Source organism: Macaca nemestrina, chromosome 7 (assembly GCF_043159975.1).
Source record: "Macaca nemestrina isolate mMacNem1 chromosome 7, mMacNem.hap1, whole genome shotgun sequence".
Lineage (NCBI taxonomy): Eukaryota > Metazoa > Chordata > Mammalia > Primates > Cercopithecidae > Macaca > Macaca nemestrina.
In genome coordinates, this window is record NC_092131.1 from 158,299,774 (window position 1) to 158,321,615 (window position 21,842).

Sequence of the window (21,842 nt, forward strand, 5' to 3'; positions counted from 1 at the left end):
GAGAGCGTGGCTGGGCCCGGTCCTAGGCAGGGGTCAGGGGCTAGGGCCGGGTCCCGGGGTGAGCCGAAACCTGGGGGTCGGGCGGGGCGGGGAATGGGGCGCAGTGAGGCCGGGAGCCGGTCCTGAGCTCGTCCTGCGTAGGGGTAGCCGGGCCCAGGGGGCGCCTGAGCTGGAGGCGAAAGCGTGAAGTCGGGACTGAGTGGGCGAAGAGAACCTGGGCTGAGGTGAGGCCCAGAAGCGATAATGGAGGAGAGAAGGAGCTAGCCCCCGAAGGAGTGTTGGGGTGGACACACCTGGGACGGGACCCATTTTCAAAATGTCAGGCTTTTGCATTTTGCCCAATTTCTTTTCACTTGGTTTCTCTTTCGTGGGCAGGCCAAGTCCTCCCCGAACTCCACCTCATTGCCCGATTCTCTCAGGCCCAGGTGGGGCCCAGATTCTTGTCCAGCCCCGGGCCCCTGCCCTTGTGGCTGCTCCTTTTTTTTTTTTTTTTTTTTTTTTTTTTTTTTTTTGAGATGGAGTCTTGCTCTGTACCCCAGGTTGAAGTGCAGTGGCGCGATCTCGGCTCACTGCAAGCTCCGCCTCCCGGGTTCACGCCATTCTCCTGCCTCAGCCTCCTGTAGTTCAGAGTAACTGGGACTATAGGCGGCCGCCACCACGCCAGGTTATTTTTTTGTATTTTTAGTAGAGACGGGGTTTCACCGTGTTAACCAGAATGGTCTCGATCTCCTGACCTCGTGATCCGCCCACCTTGTCCTCCCAAAGTGCTGGGATTACAGGCGTTAGCCACCGCGCCCGGACTTTTTTTTTTTTTTTAAATAAGCTTTTAATTAGAAATGCCGTCACAAAGTGAAGATGCCAGACCACTTGATCAACTGCGCAATGTCTTTACGCCTCTTAGCCCCTTTTATTTAAAAAAAAAAACCCTGAGTACAATGTTTGTTCTTCCCAACTGCTCCTAGTGCCTAAATGTGGGTACATTAAGGAATCTTAAGGGCAAAGAGAGTGGGGTGGAGGGGACAGAAAACCTGTGATCCTTGGTGCAACTCCAAGAATGAAATGACCCTTGATGCTTACATTTTCTTAGCAGACATGACCACTTACCACCAAGAAGGGCAGATGCAGCTGCCCCGAGCTGATGCCATTCGTTCACGTCTCATCGATACTTTCTCTCTCATCGAGCATTTGCAAGGCTTGAGCCAAGCTGTGCCGCGGCACACTATCAGGGAGTTACTTGGTCAGCAGCCTATTTCTTCACTAATTTAAATTTAAGACTCCTATGCACATCCTCTACATTTAAGAGTGGAAAATTGCCGGGCGCGGTGGCTCAAGCCTGTAATCCCAGCACTTTGGGAGGCCGAGACGGGCGGATCACGAGGTCAGGAGATCGAGACCAGCCTGGCTAACACGGTGAAACCCCGTCTCTACTAAAAAAATACAAAAAACTAGCCGGGCGAGGTGGCGGGTGCCTGTAGTCCCAGCTACTCGGGAGGCTGAGGCAGGAGAATGGCGTAGACCCGGGAGGCGGAGCTTGCAGTGAGGTGAGATCCGGCCACTGCACTCCAGCCTAGGCGACAGAGCTAGACTCCATCTCAAAAAAAAAGAAAAAAAAAAAAAGAGTGGAAAATTCTGGGGAGGTCGGTTTAGTTGCTGGTTTACCAAACTTGATAAATCAAGGGCTTGTAAATAAAACTGAGGAGATAGAATCCATGTCTTTCACTTTTAGGCCTAGGATAGCCACTAGCCATGGGTGATTCGGAAAAGTTTCTGTCAAAGACACTTAAGACTTTGTGAACCTGTTGCTTTTGTGGGCATGGACAGTGTTGATCATAAGCAGTACATTTTCTCTCACTCCAAACAGAATTCTTAGTTGCTGTGAGAAGAGAAGGACCAGCAGTAAGGCATTAGGGGGACCCGTTATCTGACCAATATCCCTGCCCCCAACCCTACCTGCTCTATTTTCTTTGTCTTTATCCACTATCCCTTTTTAATTTTTGTAGTAGATCCTTCCCACCAGAAGAAACTTACGTTGGGAGATCAACACCAGCTAGTGCACTTCTCTATAAAGCCTCAATGTATAGGACGGATTTCACATGCCCAGAGGCTGTTGAGCAAGCTTCATGTGCGCTGCAGTCAGAGGCCACCTCTTTCTTTGTGGGCCAGATGGGTCCTTGAGTGTATCCTTTCACATCACTCATTTTTGTCCTGGCTGTTGATGATCTGCCTAATGACTTATTTTTGCTCCCCAAACTCCATTTTCTCATTCTCACCGCTTATGTTATTACCCTTATTATTTCAGCTGCATAAATCAGAAAGAACTCTACTCTATACGTTTCCTTAAGAGACAACAGGTCCTCTCTTCAAAAACTTCATCATCTTCCTGATCTTTTTGCATAAGATCGTATTGATGGTTGAAATAGGTGAGAACTGACATTGTATGAAAGAGGAAGTGAGGCCAGGCACGACAGCTCACACGTGTAATCCTAGCTAGCACTTTGGGAGGCGGAGGCAGGCAGATTGCCTGAGCTCAGGAGTTCAAGACCAGCCTGGCAACATGGTGAAACCCTGTCTCTACTAAAAAATCACAAAAAATTAGCCGGGCGTGGTGGCACGGCCTGTAGTCCCACCTATTCAAGACTTGTCTGAGTCAGGAGAATCCCTTCACCCCAGGAGGCGGAGGTTTCAGTGAGCGGAGATAATGCCACTGCATTCCAGCCTGGGCGACAGAGTACAACTCTGTCTCAAGAAAAAAAAAAAAAGGAAAAGGAAGTGGGTAGGAATAATTTTTTTTTCTAAATTGATCATTTTACATCTTTGAATGTCATTTGAATTGTGACATTTATATTAAGGACAATTATATTAAAAGCCTCCTAGAGTAGGATTTATACAACTGCTAAAATGTAGAAATATTGGCTGGGCACGGTAGCTCACACCTGTAATCTCAGCATTTTGTGAGGCCGAGGTGGTTGGATAACTTGAGGTCAGGAGTTCAAGACCAGCCTGGTCAACATGGCGAAACCCCATCTCTACTAAAAATACAAAAAATTAGCTGGGTGTGGTGGCAGGCAACTGTAATCCCAGCTACTCAGGAGGCTGAGGCAGGAGAACACTTGATCCTGGGAGGCGGAGGTTGCAGTGAGCTGAAATCATGCCACTGCACCCCATCTCAAAAAAAAAAAAAAATTAATATTTGGAGGGCTTTCAAGAGTATACTAGATACGGAGCATCTAGACACATAAAACTAGCTGTAATATGGAGTAATGTAACAAATCCACAAGGAACTGAACTTAGGAAGACCACTTTTATTTCTGTTGTGAGTTTAGCCTGACACTTGTTTGAATTAATGTTTTCTGTTAAAGATACTGGTGCCTATTGGTGAACGATCTAACATTTACATTTCTTTTTTTTTTTTTTTGAGACGGAGTCTTGCACTGTTGCCCAGGCTGGAGTGCAGTGGCGTGATCTCAGCTCACTGCAAGGTCCGCCTCCTGGGTTCATGCCATTCTTCTGCCTCAGCCTCCCTAGTAGCTGGGACTACAGGCACCTGCCACCACACCCAGCTAATTTTTTGTATTTTTTAGTACAGACGGGGTTTCTTTTTTTTTTTTTTTCTTTTTTTTTTTTGAGACGGAGTCTGGCTCTGTCGCCCAGGCTGGGGTGCAGTGGCCATATCTCAACTCACTGCAAGCTCCGCCTCCCAGGTTTACGCCATTCTCCTGCCTCAGCCTCCCGAGTAGCTGGAACTACAGGGCCCCCCACCTCGCCCGGCTAGTTTTTTTTGTATTTTTTAGTAGAGACGGGGTTTCACCGTGTTAGCCAGGATGGTCTCGATCTCCTGACCTCATGATCCGCTGTCTCGGCCTCCCAAAGTACTGGGATTACAGGCTTGAGCCACCGCGCCCGGCCACAGACGGGGTTTCACTGTGTTAGTTAAGATGGTCTCAATCTTCTGACCTCGTGATCCGTCCGCCTCGGCCTCCCAGAGTGCTGGGATTACAGACGTGAGCCACCGCACCCGGCCTAACATTTACATTTTTACAAGTATATTTAGAAGATTATTTAAGTACAAATAAGAAAGCTCACAAAGTATGAAAAGATAGGTACTACTAAGATATTAGCTGAGCCAAAAAAAATTACTTAAAAGGAAATGATTCTTAAACCAATAATAAATTATATGAAAATTATTCAAAACATAAGGATGTCTGCAAAATCAGTGAGCTTATTTGTTGATAATCTCAAACTGCTCAGAAATGATGAAAGGACAGTAGAACTACTCATTTGTATCATTTTCACTCTTGTGGGGAAGTCTCCCACTTTATTTTTTAGAGGCAGAGTCTCATTTTGTTGCTTAGGTTGGAGTGCAGTGGTGTGATCATGGCTCCTTGCAGCCTCGCCCCTCAGGGCTCAATTGATCCTTCCACCTCAGCCTTCTGAGTAGCTTGGAGTACAGGTGCGTACCACTACACCAGGCTAATTATGTTGATTTTTTTTTTTTTTTTTTTTTTTTGTAGAGACAGGATCTCACTATGTTGCATAGGCTGGTCATGATCTCCTGGGCTCAAAAGATCCTCATGCCTCAGCCTCCCAAAGTGCTGGGATTACAGGCATGAGTCACCACGTCCAGCCTAGGGGGAATATTTAAGAGAAGGGCATAGTTATGAAGCTCTTGGCTGTTTATGTCACATAGATATTTTCCTCAACAGAAATGTCCAGTGCCTGTAGCCAGTTCAGAACTCTGCCTCTAGGTCCAAGTCCCCTACAAGTTTATCTCTGGGGCCCAGGCATGGTGGTTCATGCCTGTAATCCCAGCACTTTGGGAGGCTGAGGCAGGAGGATCGCTTGAGCTCAGGAGTTTGAGACCAGCCTGGCTAATGTGGAGAAACCTCATCTCTACAAAAAATACAAAAATTAGCTAGGCATGGTGACACATGCCTATAGTCCCAGCTACTCAGCAGGCTGAGGTGGGAGGATTGCTTGAGCCTGGGAGGCGGAGGTTGCAGTGAGCCATCGTGCAACTGAACTCCAGCCTAGGTGACAAAGTGATACCCTGTCTCAAAAAAATAAGATAGTCCTTTAGTGTAGTGAGGTCCAAGATATTTAAATATACAACAATAATTGATGTCACTGACCCAGTACAGTATACTATATACTTTGAGGTGTTTTATTTCTTCCTCATAATGTTGAAGATTCTGAACTAAGTCACTTATAATTGCCTTTTATTGTATGATTGCTGCCATGTATTTGCCTTGTATGGCTAGGATTATAGTCCTAAGCCTTGGAATGAAGTAAATAATAGTAAATATACAGGATTCCCTTAAATCAGTGGTCCCCAGCCTTTTTGGCATGAGGGACTGGTTTCTTGGAAGACAGTTTTTCCATGGATGGGGTAGGAGGGATGATTTCAGGATGAAGCTGTTCCCCCTCAGATCATCAGGCATTAGATTCTTCTAACGCGCATGCAGTTCACAATAGGGCTTGCACTCCTGTGAGAATTAAATGCCGCAGCTGATCTGACAGGAGATGGAGCTCAGGCGGTAATGCTCACTCACCCACCACTCACTTCCTGCTGCATGGCCGAGTTCCTAACAGACCATGGACTGGTACCAGTCAGTAGCCTGGGGCTTGGGACCCCTGCCCTAGATCTAATAGACAAATCAAAATAGAATAGCACTAACCATTCTATTTGGTAAAACTGTTAACTGAATATGCAACATGATCATGGTGCCAGAGGATAAGTAGATTGCCAGACTGGAAATTACCTGTCAAGTTCATGGAAATTTTATCTTATTAAGCTTATTCTTGTGGTAGAGAGGGAGGAGGGATTTTGCAAAGGGAAATGATTTGTGATTAACAGATTTCTTTGAACAGACTAATTCATATGATAAACATTAAGACTTTTTTTAGGCTTACAATTTTTTTTTCCAGATCGTAAAGTGATCTAAACTGTTAGGGCTTTAAAAAATCTACTTCCACAGCTGGATATTGGTAATTCTGTTTTGTACTTTAAGCATCAATTGGCGTATTTTTAAAATCTCATATTTTGTTTCTAAATAATGAGAAAGAAAAAAAGATTTGACTCATTTTCAAGCCTTTGTCAGAAAATAACACATCGCAAGTGTAGACAATCCTTGCTTAAAATTAAAAACTGAGTGTATTGGGAGGCTGAGGTGGAAGGAACACTTGAGCCCAGGAGATTGAGGCTGCAGTGAGCTATGATCTCACCAGTGCACTACAGCCAGGTTGACAGAGCAAGACCCTGTCTCAAAAATAAAATAAAACCTAAGTATAATATCATTACAATTTTTTCCCAAAGGTGGGCATATTCCTGAAGGTGACCATTTTTTACATTGACTTTTAAAGTCCTAGAGATGGCTTGATGTGCTATATAAAGTTTTTGGTCAAATGAATGGAACATATAGAATCTGATGAAGATCATCTTGAGATTAAACTTGCAGAATTATCATTCTTTTTTTGTATTTCTGTTTGTTTTTTTGAGACGGAGTCTTGCTCTCTCTCCCAGGCTGGAGTACAGTGGTACAATCTCCGCTCACTGCAAGCTCCACCCCCGGGTTCACGCCATTCTCCTGCCACAGCCTCCCGAGTAGCTGGGACTACAGGCGCCTGCCACCATGCCTTGCTAAGTTTTTATATTTTTAGTAGAGACGGGGTTTCACCATGTTAGCCAGGATGGTCTCGATCTCCTGACTTCGTGATCTGCCTGCCTCGGCCTCCCAAAGTGCTGGGATTATAGGCATGAGCCACCACGCCGGGCCAGAATTATCATTTTTAATGCTCTCCATGAAATTGTATTTCTGGCTGGGCGTGTGGCTCACACCTGTAATCCCAACAATTTGGGAGGCCTAGTCCTGCGGATCACTTGAGGTCAGGAGTTCAAGACCAACCTGGCCAACATGGTGAAACCCCATCTCTACTAAAAATACAAGAATCAGTGGGTATCATGATGTGCACCTATGGTCCCAGTTTCTCAGGAGGCTGAGGCAGGAGAATCGCTTGAATCCAGGAGGCGGAGTCTGTAGTGAGCCGAGATAACAGCTGGGCAACAGAGTGAGTGAGAATCCATTTCAAAATAAAAAAAGAAATTATGTTTCAACATCAGTGTTCCTTGCTTCATGATAGATATAACTGGCCAAAACATTACTAAAAATATTAAAACTGTGTAAATGTCAAAATCTACATATCAGTTTGTTGTTACAGTATACTATTCTCCTCACCTATAATATTGGACTCCTTGAAACCAATGTGAATTTACCTGGTATTCTGTGAGGTGACCTACTGTTGTTTTTCTAGAGTAGGGAGTAGAAATAGATGACTGTTCATGGTGAACTCTACCCTGTAAAGCAGAATTACATATTTAGCTGACTTGCTTGATCCAATGACTACTGTCTGTCACCCTGAGAAGAATATTCAAGCATAGATGTTCACTGCTGCTTCACTACACTGGCTAAGATTCCTGGGTAGACTTCACTGGGCTCCTGGTGTCTATTTCCATTAAGACTCCTTTGCCTTACTATAGCAGCCTGAAAAATTCCAAGAATTTTAGAAAGTTGTTTTTCATCTTCAGAGAGGACACATTACTTGATGTAGAGTGGAGGCAGTCACTTTTGCATATTCTGTGCTGCTGAGGCAATTTCTGCTATTCGTTCCTCTGACCTTCCTTGGGTTCGTTGAGCTTCTATGAAAGTATTCCTTTTTCCAGAGAGTAAAAGTGCTACTGCCTCTGTAATTTGGACTTCCCTACTTAAACTATTTTAAGGTACTTAAAACTATCTTCTGCTTCACAAAAGCCTTATTTTACTTCATTTCTTTCTTTGGGTTCCTGTTTTGCAAGGGCAAAAACTGAATAAAAATGATAGCATTCTATTTTCCAGCCACAAATGTGGTTCTCAGCTCTTTCTAATTATATAATCCCATGTTCCTGAGAGCTAGAATTTATTAAGTGAAAAAATTTTGTATATTATTGAATCTAAGCTGTCATCAATGGTGAAATTCACTATTTACCACTAAGAAATAAAAATCATGCCCAATTAAACTGGGACACATCGCTGGTTGTAAAATGCATCCTTACTTTGGGAGGCCAAGGCGGGCAGATCACGAAGTGCAGAGATGGAGACCATCCTGGCCAACATGGTGAAACCCCGTCTCTACCAAAAATACAAAAATTAGCTGCGCATGGTGGCGCATGCCTGTAGTCCCAGCTACTCGGGAGGCTGAGGCAGGAGAATCACTTGAACTGGGAGGCGGAGGTTGCAGTGAGCTGAGATTACGCCACTGCACTCCAGCCTGGCAACAGAGCGAGACTCCATCTCAAAAAAAAAAAAAAAAAAAAAAAAAAAAGCATCCCAATTTCATATATGTTAAAATGTGAAAAATTGTCCATCTTAGAGAAACGTGGGAGAAAGGAAAATTTATGGAAGAATCACAGAGCCTAAATAAGCATAGGAGTGCTGGGTGCAGTGGTTCATGCCTATAACTCCAGCACTTTGAGAGACCAAGGTGGGAGGATCGCTGGAGCCCAGGAGTTTGAGGCCAACCTGGGCAGCATAGGGAGACCCCATCTCTACAAGTAATGTAAAGAAAAAATTAGCTAGGCATGGTGACATGTGTCTGTGGTTCCAGTTACCCAGAGGCCTTTGAGCCCGGAAGATCGAGGCTTCAATGAACCGTAATTATGCCACTGCACTCCTCCAGCCTGGGTGACAGAGTGAGACTCCGTCTCAAAACAAGCATAGGAATAAGTATAACATAACTCCATTGGTTTTTAGAAGGGGCCAGCGTCTGTAAAATTCTAGGGATGATCGAAGTATGACTCTGTTCTTTTTGTCTGGATCCAGTTCAGCATCAGGATGACTTTAAAGCCAGAGCACCACAATGTTGATTTCTATTTAGCTCTTAGGCCTATTTTAATATCAGTGTTTTTTTTTCCTAGAACATGGCATACATCCATTAATTATATAAAAGAGATGAAGGAGGTTGAAAGAGAAAGGCAATGAATTAAGGAATAGCAATTAGTAAATAATAGGGTTCTAGAGAGGAAGTATGCATTCAATTTGCTTTGCAGAACAAACCAATTTTAGACAGGGAAGAAAGGAAAAGTTTTCAAAGGAAGCTAACAGAACCAGGTGATTTATTGTTATAATTCGATATTCCCCAATGATTCTGGCTTGTTTCTGCATTCGTTATAAAGTACTTCAGATCTCATGGCCCTGTCTTTTCATTCTGTTCTCAAGACCCATTGTTTTCTTGTGAACTTTGGAACTGAGATAACAGTGCAGTAGATGGGGGTGGGGGGTTGGAGGTAGGGATAATTAAGGAGAGTATTCTCTTAGTGGCTGTGTGACCCCCACAGTGGATAGGAAGTGACTTGTAGCTGGGCAGACATAACTATATCAACAGATTAGTTGTGGCTATGTTTTATGGTCAATTCTGTCCTTCCCTGTATTTCACAGGTTGAAGCAACAATGTTAAGAAGAGAAACTCAAAGAAAAATGGAACAGTAGTGGGCAAAACTGTGGTTTATTAAGTGTGATCATTCTCCATCATTCGGTTTCCAGCTTCCTTAACTTTTATTCCTCCTTTGCTCTATCCTCACAGAATTGCTGGAATCCACAAATACCAAACTATGGCCATTGAAGCTGACCTTGGAGGTGGCAACTTTGTTTATCTTGTTTATTTTCTTCCTGGAGATCCTTCGTAAGTGGCTATCCAACTTTTCCCTTTTCTGGAAGAGTGGCTGGAATGTCTTTGACTTTGTTGTTACCATGTTGGTAAGGATAGAGATCCTGAGGGTTCCTTTAGTGGGATGAAGAATGTGCCTAGGTGAATCAAAAGGACAAGAAAAGTTAACATAATAATAGGAAGAAACAAAAATTTACTTCCTTCTTTTGATTTTTTTTCCCTAAAACTAAACATCAGTCATTGCAGGAGTTGTTGGTATTGGGAGCAAGGTAGATCACAACGTCAACACCAACAAGAACATCTGCCTGTTACTGAGCACTTATTAAGTGCCAGGCACTATTTTAAGTGTTTTCCTTACATTACCTCATTTATGCTCCACGACAACCCAATTAAATAACCATGAATTTATCCCCCTTTTTATATCTGAACATGTTGAAGTACAGTGTTTAAGCAACTTAGTATAAAAAGGCGGAATAGGAAACAATTCTCAGAGAATGCTGTTCAAGGGATAATGCCCAGGGAACAATGAAGAGGATGAGATGAAGAAGGTGCAACTGTGTCAGTGTGCCTTGGGGTGTGTTTTACTCATAATCTGTGTGTTTTCCACAGTCCCTGCTTCCCGAGGTTGTGGTATTGGTAGGGGTAACAGGCCAATCGGTGTGGCTTCAGCTTCTGAGGATCTGCCGGGTGCTGAGGTCTCTCAAACTCCTTGCACAATTCCGTCAAATTTGAGTTATTATTTTGGTCCTGGTCAGGGCCCTCAAGGTGATTTGACTGTTGCAAGCTAAAGCAGGGGGCAAGGTAGATAAATATGAGGACTTAACACAGAATATGAAACAAATCGGCCAGGCACGGTGGCTCATGCCTGTAATCCCAGCATTTTGGGAGGCCGAGGGGGACAGATCCTGAGGTCAGGAGTTCAAGACCAGCCTGACCAAAGTGGTGAAACCTGGTCTCTACTAAAAATACAGAAAAAAAAAAAAAAAAAAAAATTAGCCAGGTGTGGTGCTGTGTGCCTGTAGTCCCAGCTACTCAGGAGGCTGAGGCAGGAGAATTGCTTGACCCTGGGAGGCAGAGGTTGCAGTGAGTGGAGACTGCACCACTGCACTCTAGCCTAGGCGACAGAGTGAGACTCCGTCTAAAAAAAAAAAAAGAATATGAAACAAATCTTGGTGGGTCAAAGAAGGCAATGAAACATCTTGTGATATGTTATTGGATGAGAAGGGGCTGGGGACAGGTGCCATGGTTCAGAGATGACTGGGTTCAGGAGTGCAAGGGAGGGTTTGGTGGGGGATTGCCAGGTGGCCTTGACTGGGCTGTTGGTGGAGATTAGCCTAGTTTGGCCCACGTCTGACTTGAGGTTATGGCCTGTAGAGCATGACCTTCCTCTTGACGTTGCTGCTTATCTTCGTCTACATTTTTGTTGTGACTGGTGTCTACGTCTTCCCAGAGTATACCCCTTCACCTCGTCAGGACCTGGAGTACCATGTGTTCTTCTTGTAAGCAGAGCTGGCGAACAGCTGGGTGAGGGGAAAAAATTTGGCTAAGAGACCAGGAAGCTTGTCCAAAGTATAGTAATATAAAAAGTACAGTCTATTCCAAGAAACTGAAATAGAACACAATAGGGAGAGGGAAAGAGAAAGCAAAAGAATAGTGAGTGGTTTTAGCTCTGATCTTGAGAGTAGGGCAGCTAGTTCCATGTTTATTCTGGGTTTTGCAAATTCAAACCACACTGTCATCAGGCATCTTTTTTGTTTTTGTTTTGTTTTGTTTTGTTTTTGAGACGGAGTCTCGCTCTGTTGCCCCAGGCTGGAGTGCAGTGGCCGGATCTCGGCTCACTGCAAGCTCTGCCTCCCGGGTTCACGCTATTCTCCTGCCTCAGCCTCCCGAGTAGCTGGGACTACAGGCGCCCACCACCTCGCCCGACTAGGTTTTTTTTTGTATTTTTTAGTAGAGACGGGGTTTCACCATGTTAGCCAGGATGGTCTTGATCTCCTGACCTCGTGATCCGCCCGTCTCAGCCTCCCAAAGTGCTGGGATTACAGGCTTGAGCCACCGTGCCCGGCCAGGCATCTTTAAATAGCAGTACACTCCAGTGGTTAAGCTTGGTTTCTGTGACTCAGTTACCTCTTTTGAAAAATGGAGGCCAGGCATGGTGTCTCACGCCTGTAATCCTAGCACTTTGAGAAGCCAAGGCAGGTGGATCACCTGAGGTCAGGAGCTCAAGATCAGCCTGACCAACATGGTGAAACCCTGTCTCTACTAAAAATACAAAAATTAGCCAGGCGTGGTGGTGGGCACCTGTAATCTCAGCTATTCGGGAGGCTGAGACAGGAGAATTGCTTGAATATGGGAGGCGGAGGTTGCATTGAGCCGAGATCGAGCCAATGCACTCCATCCTGGGCTACAAAGAGTGAAATTCTGTTTCAAAAAAAAAGAAAAGGCGGTGGGGGAGAATAATAGCAGTGCTATTTCATAAGAGTGTGGGGATAAATGTGGTAATGCATATAAGCCCTTAGCACAGTATGTAACACATTATAAGTGATCAATGAATGTTACTGTGATTCCCAAATATGATCGCTGGTTTTATCCCAATCTCTACATATTACACATGCACGTGCCTATTGCTGGTCTCTGTCTAGAAAACACTAATCAATGCTCACTTTGGCAGCGCATGTACTAAAATTGGAACGATATAGAGAATATTAGCATGGCCCTTGTGCAAGGATGACACACAAATTTATGAAATGTTATATATTTTTTAAATATTAGCAAAACCCGACTAATCTGTTTTCTAGAAGAAAATCAACTTGAATTTAGAGTAGATAATCCTGTTTATGAATTAGAATTCAATCTTGTCAACTCTCAGGACTCTGTTAGACTCTAACAGATAGTTTTGTAAGAGTATTGAGTTAGGAAAATCCTAGAATTTATCCTATACAAGCTCTGATGTTTTCAATAAATTGTGTATGGGGGACTAGAAGGAAAGGAAGTAAAATTTAGGTACCTTCCCAGAAACGTTTTACTTTTTTAGCAATTTTTAAATATTATTAATTTTATAATCTGTATATTTCGTTATTTAGGATCACATATATTTATGTAACATGCCCATTTACCTGCATATCATTTCATACCAGCAAACTAATAGGAATAATTTTGTGAATTATCTTCTATTTTGCTAAATTTGCTAATTTTGCTAAATTTTGCTAAATTTGCGAGTGATTTTCTATTAAGTGGAGTCCATAGAGCAGTGGAGAATAAAATTAGAAAAAACGGCCAGACATGGTGGCTCACACCTGTAATCCCAGCACTTTGGGAGGCCGAGGCAGGCAGACAGATCACTTGAGGTCAGGAGTTCAAGACCAGCCTGGCCAACGTGGTGAAACCCTATCTCTACTAAAAATACGAAAATTAGCTGGGCATGGTGGCGCATGCCTGTAATCCTGACTACTCGGGAGACTGAGGCGAGATAATCACTTGAGCCTGGGGGTCAGAGGTTGAAGTGAGCTGAGATTGTGCCACTCTAGCCTGGATGATAAAGTAAGACTCTGTCTTAAAAAAAAAAAAAAAAAAGAAAAAAAGAAAAAACTATCTAGTTGGTGATTCATTCATCTTTGAAAATTCAGTCAATACCTATTTATTGAGTATTTGTTATACCCCAGGACTAATGGAATAGTGAGAGGTAGTCATAGATTATTCATGATAAAGGAGAATTTAGGCTGGGTGTGGTGGCTCACGCCTATAATCCTAGCATTTTGGGAGGCTGAGACTGGCAGCTCACCTTAGGTCAGGAATTCAAGACCAGCCTGGCCAACATAACAAAACTCCATCTCTACTAAAACTACACAAATTAGCTGGGCATGGTGGTGCTTGCCTGTAATTCCAGCTACTTGGGGGACTGAGACAGGAGAATTTCTTGAACCCAGCAAGTAGAGGTTGCAGTGAGCTGAGATCGCGCCACTGCACTCCAGCCTGGACAACAGAGTGAGACTCCGTCTCAAAATAAATAAATAGGCTGGGTGCGGTGGCTCAAGCCTGTAATCTCAGCACTTTGGGAGGCCGAGACGGGCGGATCACAAGGTCAGGAGATCGAGACCATCCTGGCTAACATGGTGAAACCCCGTCTCTACTAAAAAATACAAAAAACTAGCTGGGCAAGGTGGTGGGCACCTGTAGTCCCAGCTACTCGGGAGGCTGAGGCAGGAGAATGGCGTGAACCCGGGAGGTGGAGCTTGCAGCGAGCTGAGATCAGGCCACTGCACTCCAGCCTGGGCGACAGAGCGAGAATCCATCTCAAAATAAATAAATAAATAAATAAATAAATAAATAAATAAATAAATAAAATAAAACAACTTCAAACCAAAGAGTGATTAGCTAAAAACTGAGTATGGTACAAAAGGAACCAAAATCAGAACAAACTGTAAAGAAATGCGTTATGTTTCTTTAAAAGTAAGAATGGTACCATTTTTGAAAGGTTTAGGTCTCTGTTTCTGTCTATTCACATGCCTTTTTCTTTAGGGACCTCCCAAATTCCCTGGTAACAGTGTTCATTCTCTTCACCTTGGATCATTGGTATGCACTGCTTCAGGACGTCTGGAAGGTGCGTGAAGTCAGTCGCATCTTCAGCAGCATCTACTTCATCCTTTGGTTGTTGCTTGGCTCCATTATCTTTCGGAGTATCATAGTAGCCATGATGGGTAAGCATAGAGGAGGTGAAACTTGTTTGGGAAGGGTGGTTGGGAAGAAATTAGTCTGAAAGCTGGGATTGGTGGCTTATGGGTATAAAGAACCTAGTGTAGCAGGAAGGCTTGGGTTCTGGATGGGATATTTCACTTGGATTCTCCTCACCCAAGCCCTCTTCCCAGGTCTAGTCATTACCATCTCCCAACTCCTAATGGCCCTTTGGGGCAGTTACTAACTTTCAGAGTATCAGGAAAGAGATGAATGAGGAGATGGCACTTCAGGAGGTTCAGCTCAAAGCTGACATGTTCAAGTGGCAGATCATCCAGAGGTCTGCTTCTCCCTTTTCAACCCCAACTTTCCTTCTCAAGGGTTTCCTGAGCTCATTTCTTGTTTCTGCTCCTTGACCCCACTTTTCCCTTTGTGACAGAAGATTTGCCCCCAAGGATAAGAATTCTCTGGCTCTAGAATATTGCCTGATTCTTCATCCACTGTGGGGAGTCCTCCATTTTTTTTCACCCCTTGACTACAATTTGTTCTCCCCAGTTAGTTTTCTTCACTTTCTGATATGAGCTCTTTTTTTCTTACCACACTTTTGCTTGAATATAACTGTCTTCGCTCATTTTTTTTTTTTTTTTAAATTTGCTTCGCAGGAGAAAAAACGTGTCACGGGAGGCACTGAGGTCAAGCCATAGCAAAATAGATGACAGGTTAGGAGTATGTATGTGAACTGGAATAGAAACACATGAAGGAGGAGAAGGTGGAAAACTAAAGATGAAGATTGGCTTTGAGAGAGAATTCATTCATTTAATAACTGCATATTGTAGTAGGTTGACTAGTGGCACCCAAAATAATATGTCCATGTCCTTACTCCCTGGAACCTGTGAATGTGACCTTATTTGGAAAGAAAAAGATCCTAAGTTAAGGATAATCCTAAGGATAATCTAGAATGAGATCATCCTAGATTATCTGGGTAGGTCCTAAATCCATTGGCAAGGATACTTATAAGAGATGAAAGAGGAGAAGACACAGAGAATAGGAGAAGGCTATGTGAAGATGGAAATAGAGGTTGGGGCTAATGCCGCCACAAGCCAAGGAAAGCTGAGGAATGCCAGGCAGCTGCCAGAAGGTAGAAGACGCAAGGAACTTCTCCCCCAAAACCTCCAGAGGGAGTATGGCTCTGTCAACTTCATTTCAGACTCTGGCCAATAGAATTGTGAGGGAATATATTTCTGTCATTTTAAGCTACCAAGTTGATAGTAATTTGTTATGGCTGCCACAGGACACTAATACACATACCTTCAATGAAACAGATATGATTCTAGACCCTAAGCGTTTAGCAGTGGACAAAGAGAGCAGAAGCAAAAATGAACTCATTCACTCATTAACAAATAATTACTGGCTAGATGTGGTGGCTTATACTTGTAATCCCAACACTGTGAGAGGCCAAGGCAAGAGGATTGCTTGAAGTTCAAGCCAGAAGTTCAAGGCTGCATTGAGACATGATTGCACCACTGTAGTCCAGCGTGGGCAACAGAGCAAGATCCCATCTCAAAAATTTAGCAGGGTGGGCACGGTGGCTCATGCCTGTAATACCAGCATTTTAGAAAACTGAGGTGGGTAGATCACTTGAGCTCAGGAGTTCAAGACTAACCTAGGCAATGTGGCAAAATTCTGCCTCTGCAAACAAAAATCAGCTGGATGTGGTGGTGTGCTCTTGTGGTCCCAGCTACTTAGGAGGCTGAGGTGGGAGGATCACTTGAGCCTGGGAGGCTGAGGCTGTGGTGAGCCGTGATTGTGCCTCTGCTCTGCAGCCTGGGTGACAGAGCAAGACCCTGTCTCAAAAAAACAAACAAAAAACTATAAAGAACAAATAATTATTGAATACTTAGTAGGTGCTTGGGATGTATCAATGAACAAAATAAACAATAATGCTTGCTTCATGAAACTTACATATTAGTAGTGGCAAAGAGATAATAAGCAGTGAACATATTAAATAGATTAATATGTTAAAATATGATAAGCATTAAGGGAAAATTAAAAGTAGAATAGGTTAAGGGAGATTGGGAGTAGAAAGTGGGATTGCAGATGTGTTGTAGTGTTTTTGTTTGTTTTGTTTTGAGACAGAGTCTTGCTCTGTCGCTAGGCTGGAGTGCAGTGGCACGATCTTGGCTCAGTGCAACCTTCACTTCCGAGGTGCAAGCGATTCTTCTGTCTCAGCCTCCCAAATAGCTGGGACTACAGGTGCATGCCAGCATGCTAGGCTAATTTTTCCTTTTTTTTTTTTTTGTATTATAATAGAGACGAGGTTTCACCATGTTGCTCAGGCTGGTCTTAAACTCCTGAGCTCAGGCACTCCATCCGCCTCAGCCTCCCAAAGTGTTAGGATTACAGGCGTGAGCCCCCGTGCCCAGCCACAGATGGGTTATAGTTTTAAACAGGGTAGTCAGGGTGACCTCATTGAAAAGGTAATATGAGCAAAGACTTGAAGGAGGTAAGGGGATCACCATGTGGGTATCTATAAGAAGAGTGTTAATAGGCAGATGAAACAGCTAGTGCAAAGGTCCTAAGCTGGAAGCATGCTTGGTGTGTTTGAGAAACAGCAAGGAGGCCATTGTGAATGGAGTAGAGTGAGCAGGGGGAAGAGTGCTGGGAAATGAAGTCAGAGAGATAATGGTGACATGATCCTGTAGGGTTAGGGGTGCCATTGTAGGGACTTTGAAATGGAAAGCAGAACAGAGGAGTGACATGAGGTGACTTACATTTAAGAAGGATTACTTGCTGTGTTGGTAGAAGAACAAGGGAAGGAGCAGAGAGATCAGTTGGGAGGCTATGCTGCTGCCTAGGCAAGAAATGATGACAGCTTAGGCCAGAGTGGTAGCAGTGAGTTAGTGAGAAAAGATTTATTTCGAAGGTATAGAGTCAGCATGATTTCTTGATGGACTGGATATGGTAGGGAAGAGAAGAGTTAAGGATGACACATGAATGATTGAGTTTGGAAGTGCCTGAGTTTAGAGTTTGGGACTATTTTGGCTCTCATTGTCTTATGCCCCAGCTTTAGGAGGTGGCCAGGACCAGAACCAGAATAATGAGTGGACTAGTCATGTCTTGTAAATGTTTGTGAAGTCATGATTTTCTCCTTTCAGTACAAGAGGAGCTGATCAACAAAGGGAAAGTTCGGACTTATCAGAAGTGTCTGAAGTAGAGTCTAATTATGGTGCCACTGAAGAGGATTTAAAAACATCTGCATCAAAAACAGAAGAGACCTTGTCAAAAAAGAGAGAGTACCAGTCTTCCTCCTCTGTTTCCTCCACATCCTCTTCCTATTCTTCCTCTTCTGAATCCAGATTTTCTGAATCTATTGGTGAGCCAAAGAACTATAATAATGAGTTTTTTCCATTTGAATTCAGACTACTCTATAAGACATCTTACTCTTAACAGGAGCTCTCCTACTGTATCTCCTTTCCAATTTTCTGGTCTTAATGACTTTCTTTTTGCTTCTAATTTCCCCTGTCCTCCTTCTTCACTTTGGGTAAGTGTGGCTGTGGCCCTCTTTGCTCACTGTAAAAAGTGATTTCTTGCTGATGCACCCTTTCCCTCCTTGCTTCCTGTTACCTCTTCCCACCCCACCTTTCCACCCACACCATAGGATTTACCAGCTTTTACCCAACTTTTACAAACCTAGCCATGCTTTTCTGAAGCATTCCTCCCAACAGGTCATTTGGACTGGGAGACTCTTGTGCATGAAAATCTGCCCGGGCTATTGGAAATGGATCAGGATGACCGTGTTTGGCCCAGAGACTCACTCTTCCGATATTTTGAGTTGCTAGAAAAGCTTCAGTATAACCCAGAGGAGCGTAAGAAGTTACAAGAGTTTGCAGGTATGGAGTTAGGGCAGTCATGGGGACCATGGGAATATATATATAGCGTTTATAACTGTGGAGGAGGAGGAGGGTGTCCGCTATTCTGGCATCTCAGCTTCTAAATTTCTGCCTATACCTAAAATAGGCAAATTCTTGGTTTGGTTTGTCACATTCTGGGCATGTGTCCCACTTTTCCCTAACTGAGAGAGAACCTAGAAACTCTGCTTCTGTAGCACGGGACGCCCAAATCCTATGAGGTATGAGAGCTTATTTCCCAAGAAGAGAAAGTCTAATCCCAGTTGTTGGGAATTAGGACAAGGTAGGCTCTTGCTTGATTTGGGCAGCCCACCGGTTTCTGCATGTTTGTTCTCTCTGAAGATTGCATTTCAGACTTGAGCAGCAGGGCCTAAGGCTCAATCTGGAGAGCTATGGGGATCAGACAATGAGCAGGAGGCCCACAAGTGCTCACTGTCCTAACTCCCTAAAGAGGTTTATGAATTCTAAACTTCTGTTTGTATCTGCCCCTTCTAGTGTCAGCCTATATAAAGACAAATACGTGATTTAAATAGTAGAGTCTGATGTAAACTGAGAACTATTCAGTTATTTTTCCTAAATTTCATGACTCTATGACTAATTTGAATTAATAAAATTTCCCTCTAAAAGTTAAAAAAAAATGCTGGGCATGGTGGCTCACTCCTGTAATCCCAGCACTTTGGGAGGCGGAGGCAGAAAGATCACGAGGTCAGGAGATCAGGATCATCCTGGCCAACATGGTGAGACCCCATCTCTACTAAGATACAAAAAATTAGCCAGGCGTTGTGGCGCATGCCTGTAGTTCCAGCTACTCCGGAGGCTGAGGCAGGAGAATTGCTTGAACCTGGGAGGCAGAGGTTGCAGTGAGCGGAGATCACGCCACTGAACTCCAGCCTGGCAACAGAATAACACTCCATCTCAAAACAAAGCTAAAACAGAAGAGTTAGGGGCGGATTTTTATAATTTAATATGTGTTATCTGGGTTTTTCCCCTCATACCTAGTTGAAATCAACTCAGTGTGAAAATAAGAAATTAGAGAGGAGGACTGTGTGTTTGTGTGTGGTGGGTACAGGTGGGCAACAAGAGGAATTTATAACATTGGAACACGGAATTTAGGGCAAGATGTGGAAGACAGGCTTTGCTTACTTCAAAATGTTGCCTAAATTTAATCCTGTTCCTGCTAGTCCTTCTTAGCCCTGCCTTCCCACTTATTCTCTAGGGAGGACAGGGTGAAAAGGAGGAAAATGCAGCAAGGTGGTTTCTTTAATCCTGATAAACTTGTCTATGGCAAACAGTACACAGAATCATAAGGCTTAAAGATTAGTAAAAGACTTTTGTGGGAACCTAGAACCCAGAAAAGCAATGTCTTCACCAAACATTTATATATGTAGAATATTCTTAGTTCTCCAGCCTGACAATCTGTTTCCTTTGCAGTGCAGGCACTGATGAACTTGGAAGACAAGTAAACCAATGGATGGCTTCAATATCCTTGAGCCCAGCAAAAGATAATAAAGGGAACTGTTGGAAATAGAGAATTGAAAATATAAACATTCAGATAGAACAATGTCTGTTCATTAAAATTAAAAAGTATAAGTTTCTAGGCCGAGTGGTGGCTCACGCCTGTGATCCCAGCACTTTGGGATGCCGAGGTGGATGGATCACCTGAGGTCAGGAGTTCAAGACCAGCCTGGCCAAAATGGTGAAACACTGTCCCTACTAAAAAATAAAGTTAAAAAAAAATTTTAGCTGGATGTGGTGGCAGATGCTTGTAATCTCAGCTACTCGGGAACCTGAGGCAGGAGAATCACTTGAAGCTGGGAGGCAGAGGTTGCAGTGAGCCAAAATCGCGCCACTGCGCTCCACCCTGGGCAACAGAGTGAGACTCCGTCTCAAAAAAAAAAGTGTGTAGGTGTCTAATAGATATTCCTAGTAGCTGCTCAGTAGTCTGTCTGTGAAATAAGGGATATTGAAAGGCATAAGGTCGAGAAAAAGAGTTAGTTCAAGCTGAGTGTGGTGATGTGTGCCTCTAGTCCCAGCTATGAACTGAGGCAGGATTGTTTGAGTCTGGGAGTTCGAGGCTGCAGCAAGTTAGGATCATACCACTGCATTCCAGCCTGGGCAACATAGCAAGACCCTGTCTCTAAAAAAGAACAAAACAAGTTAGTTCAGATGCCAGTGGAGACTGTGTTCCTTAGCTTTCTACCCTTTCCACAGCTCCTGAATCCGATTGATTTCTTGACTTTATCATTATAGCTTCCACCCTTCCTGCAACCTCTACTGCCTGATTATGGTCCTAATTTTACCTTCTCCCTCTCTGATGCATAGGTAAAGGCCTCTCTGTGGAGTAAGGAGATCTTCAGAACTGTTAGTTTAACTAATTGAGAAGTGTTGTTTCCATTGCCTGTTTTACTCATGTTGCTTCTCTTGTGAACCATTAACTTTAATTGGATATTATTTTTACCTGTTACTGGACCAAAAGTCTCTATTTCATTTTGCCATTGCTCGGGGCAGTGTTCAAATCAGTAAGTGTTGTACAGGTTTTTAGTGTTAGAAGGGATTTCAGAGTTAATCTGTCTCCCACTAAAGCAGGAACACCTTTTAGAACATCATGAAAGGAGGATTATCCAGGTAATGCTTAATGTTTCTAGTTATTTGGTATTCATTATGTAGAAGGGATCCCATTCCATTGTTAGAAGACTTAAGTCTTTAGACATGTTTATAATTAAAAATTGTATCACTTATTGAGTGTTTAACATGTATGAGGATATTTATATATTTAGTATGTATATACTGTATATAGAGTATGTATATTTCATAGAATAATCTTAGATGGAAGATAGCCTCCTATTTTTAGAGATCAGAAAACTAAGGCCTAAAGAAATTAAGTAAGTTAAGTAACTTGCCCAAGAGCATATACCAAGTAAGAGGTAGAGCTAAGGTTCTAACTCAGGTTAAAAATTCCGAGTTGAGAAAAAAATCAGTTGAAGCCATTTAAACAACAAAATAGCTTACTGGAGACTGGGAAGTTCATAGGTAGTATAGCTTCAGGATTGATTTAATGTAAAAATTCACTGTTGTTAGATCTGTGGTTTTGTTTCTCTGGAATTTTGCTATCTGCGCTCTCCTCCACGTGTTCTTGTTATTCTCAGACTGGCTTCACTTGGGTAGCCAGATAATTTTCTGAAGCGCCTAGGCTTGCATACCTATTTACCCATATCCAGGGGAAGAGAGCCAGTGACTCCTTTCTCAGTCAATGAACAAAATGTTTGAGCTTTGGGTCACAATCATGGTTATTCTTGGAGTGAAGATACTGATGGGGAGGAAGCATGAAGCCTCTGGAGTGCTGTAGATATGTTCCATATCTTGATCTGCATGGTGGTTACACAGGTATATATAGATGTAAAAATTCAACAATTTTTTTTTTTTTTTTTTGAGACAGAGTCTCGCTCTCTCGCCCAGGCTGGAGTGCAGTGGCCGGATCTCAGCTCACTGCAAGCTCCGCCTCCCGGGTTCCTGCCATTCTCCTGCCTCAGCCTCCCGAGTAGCTGGGACTACAGGCGCCCGCCACCT

At 43.4% G+C, this 21,842-nt stretch overlaps 1 protein-coding gene and 1 non-coding gene across 2 annotated transcripts; both read left to right on the forward strand.

Moving 5' to 3' along the window:
• Positions 1-69: 69 nt before the first annotated feature.
• LOC105491403 (cation channel sperm-associated protein 2-like) lies at positions 70-21,842 on the forward strand. The gene is given in 14 exon segments (XM_071066963.1): positions 70-224; positions 1,091-1,237; positions 2,004-2,177; positions 2,352-2,420; positions 9,613-9,785; positions 10,306-10,461; positions 11,071-11,195; positions 14,215-14,393; positions 14,608-14,707; positions 15,030-15,086; positions 17,523-17,740; positions 18,093-18,257; positions 19,707-19,755; positions 20,524-21,842. Coding segments are annotated over 12 exon segments (1,593 nt in total). The 5' UTR covers positions 70-224; positions 1,091-1,092; the 3' UTR covers positions 19,739-19,755; positions 20,524-21,842.
• Positions 12,354-12,458, forward strand: LOC112428739 (U6 spliceosomal RNA). The gene has a single exon (XR_003020790.2). It is a non-coding gene; the product is annotated as a U6 spliceosomal RNA (small nuclear RNA).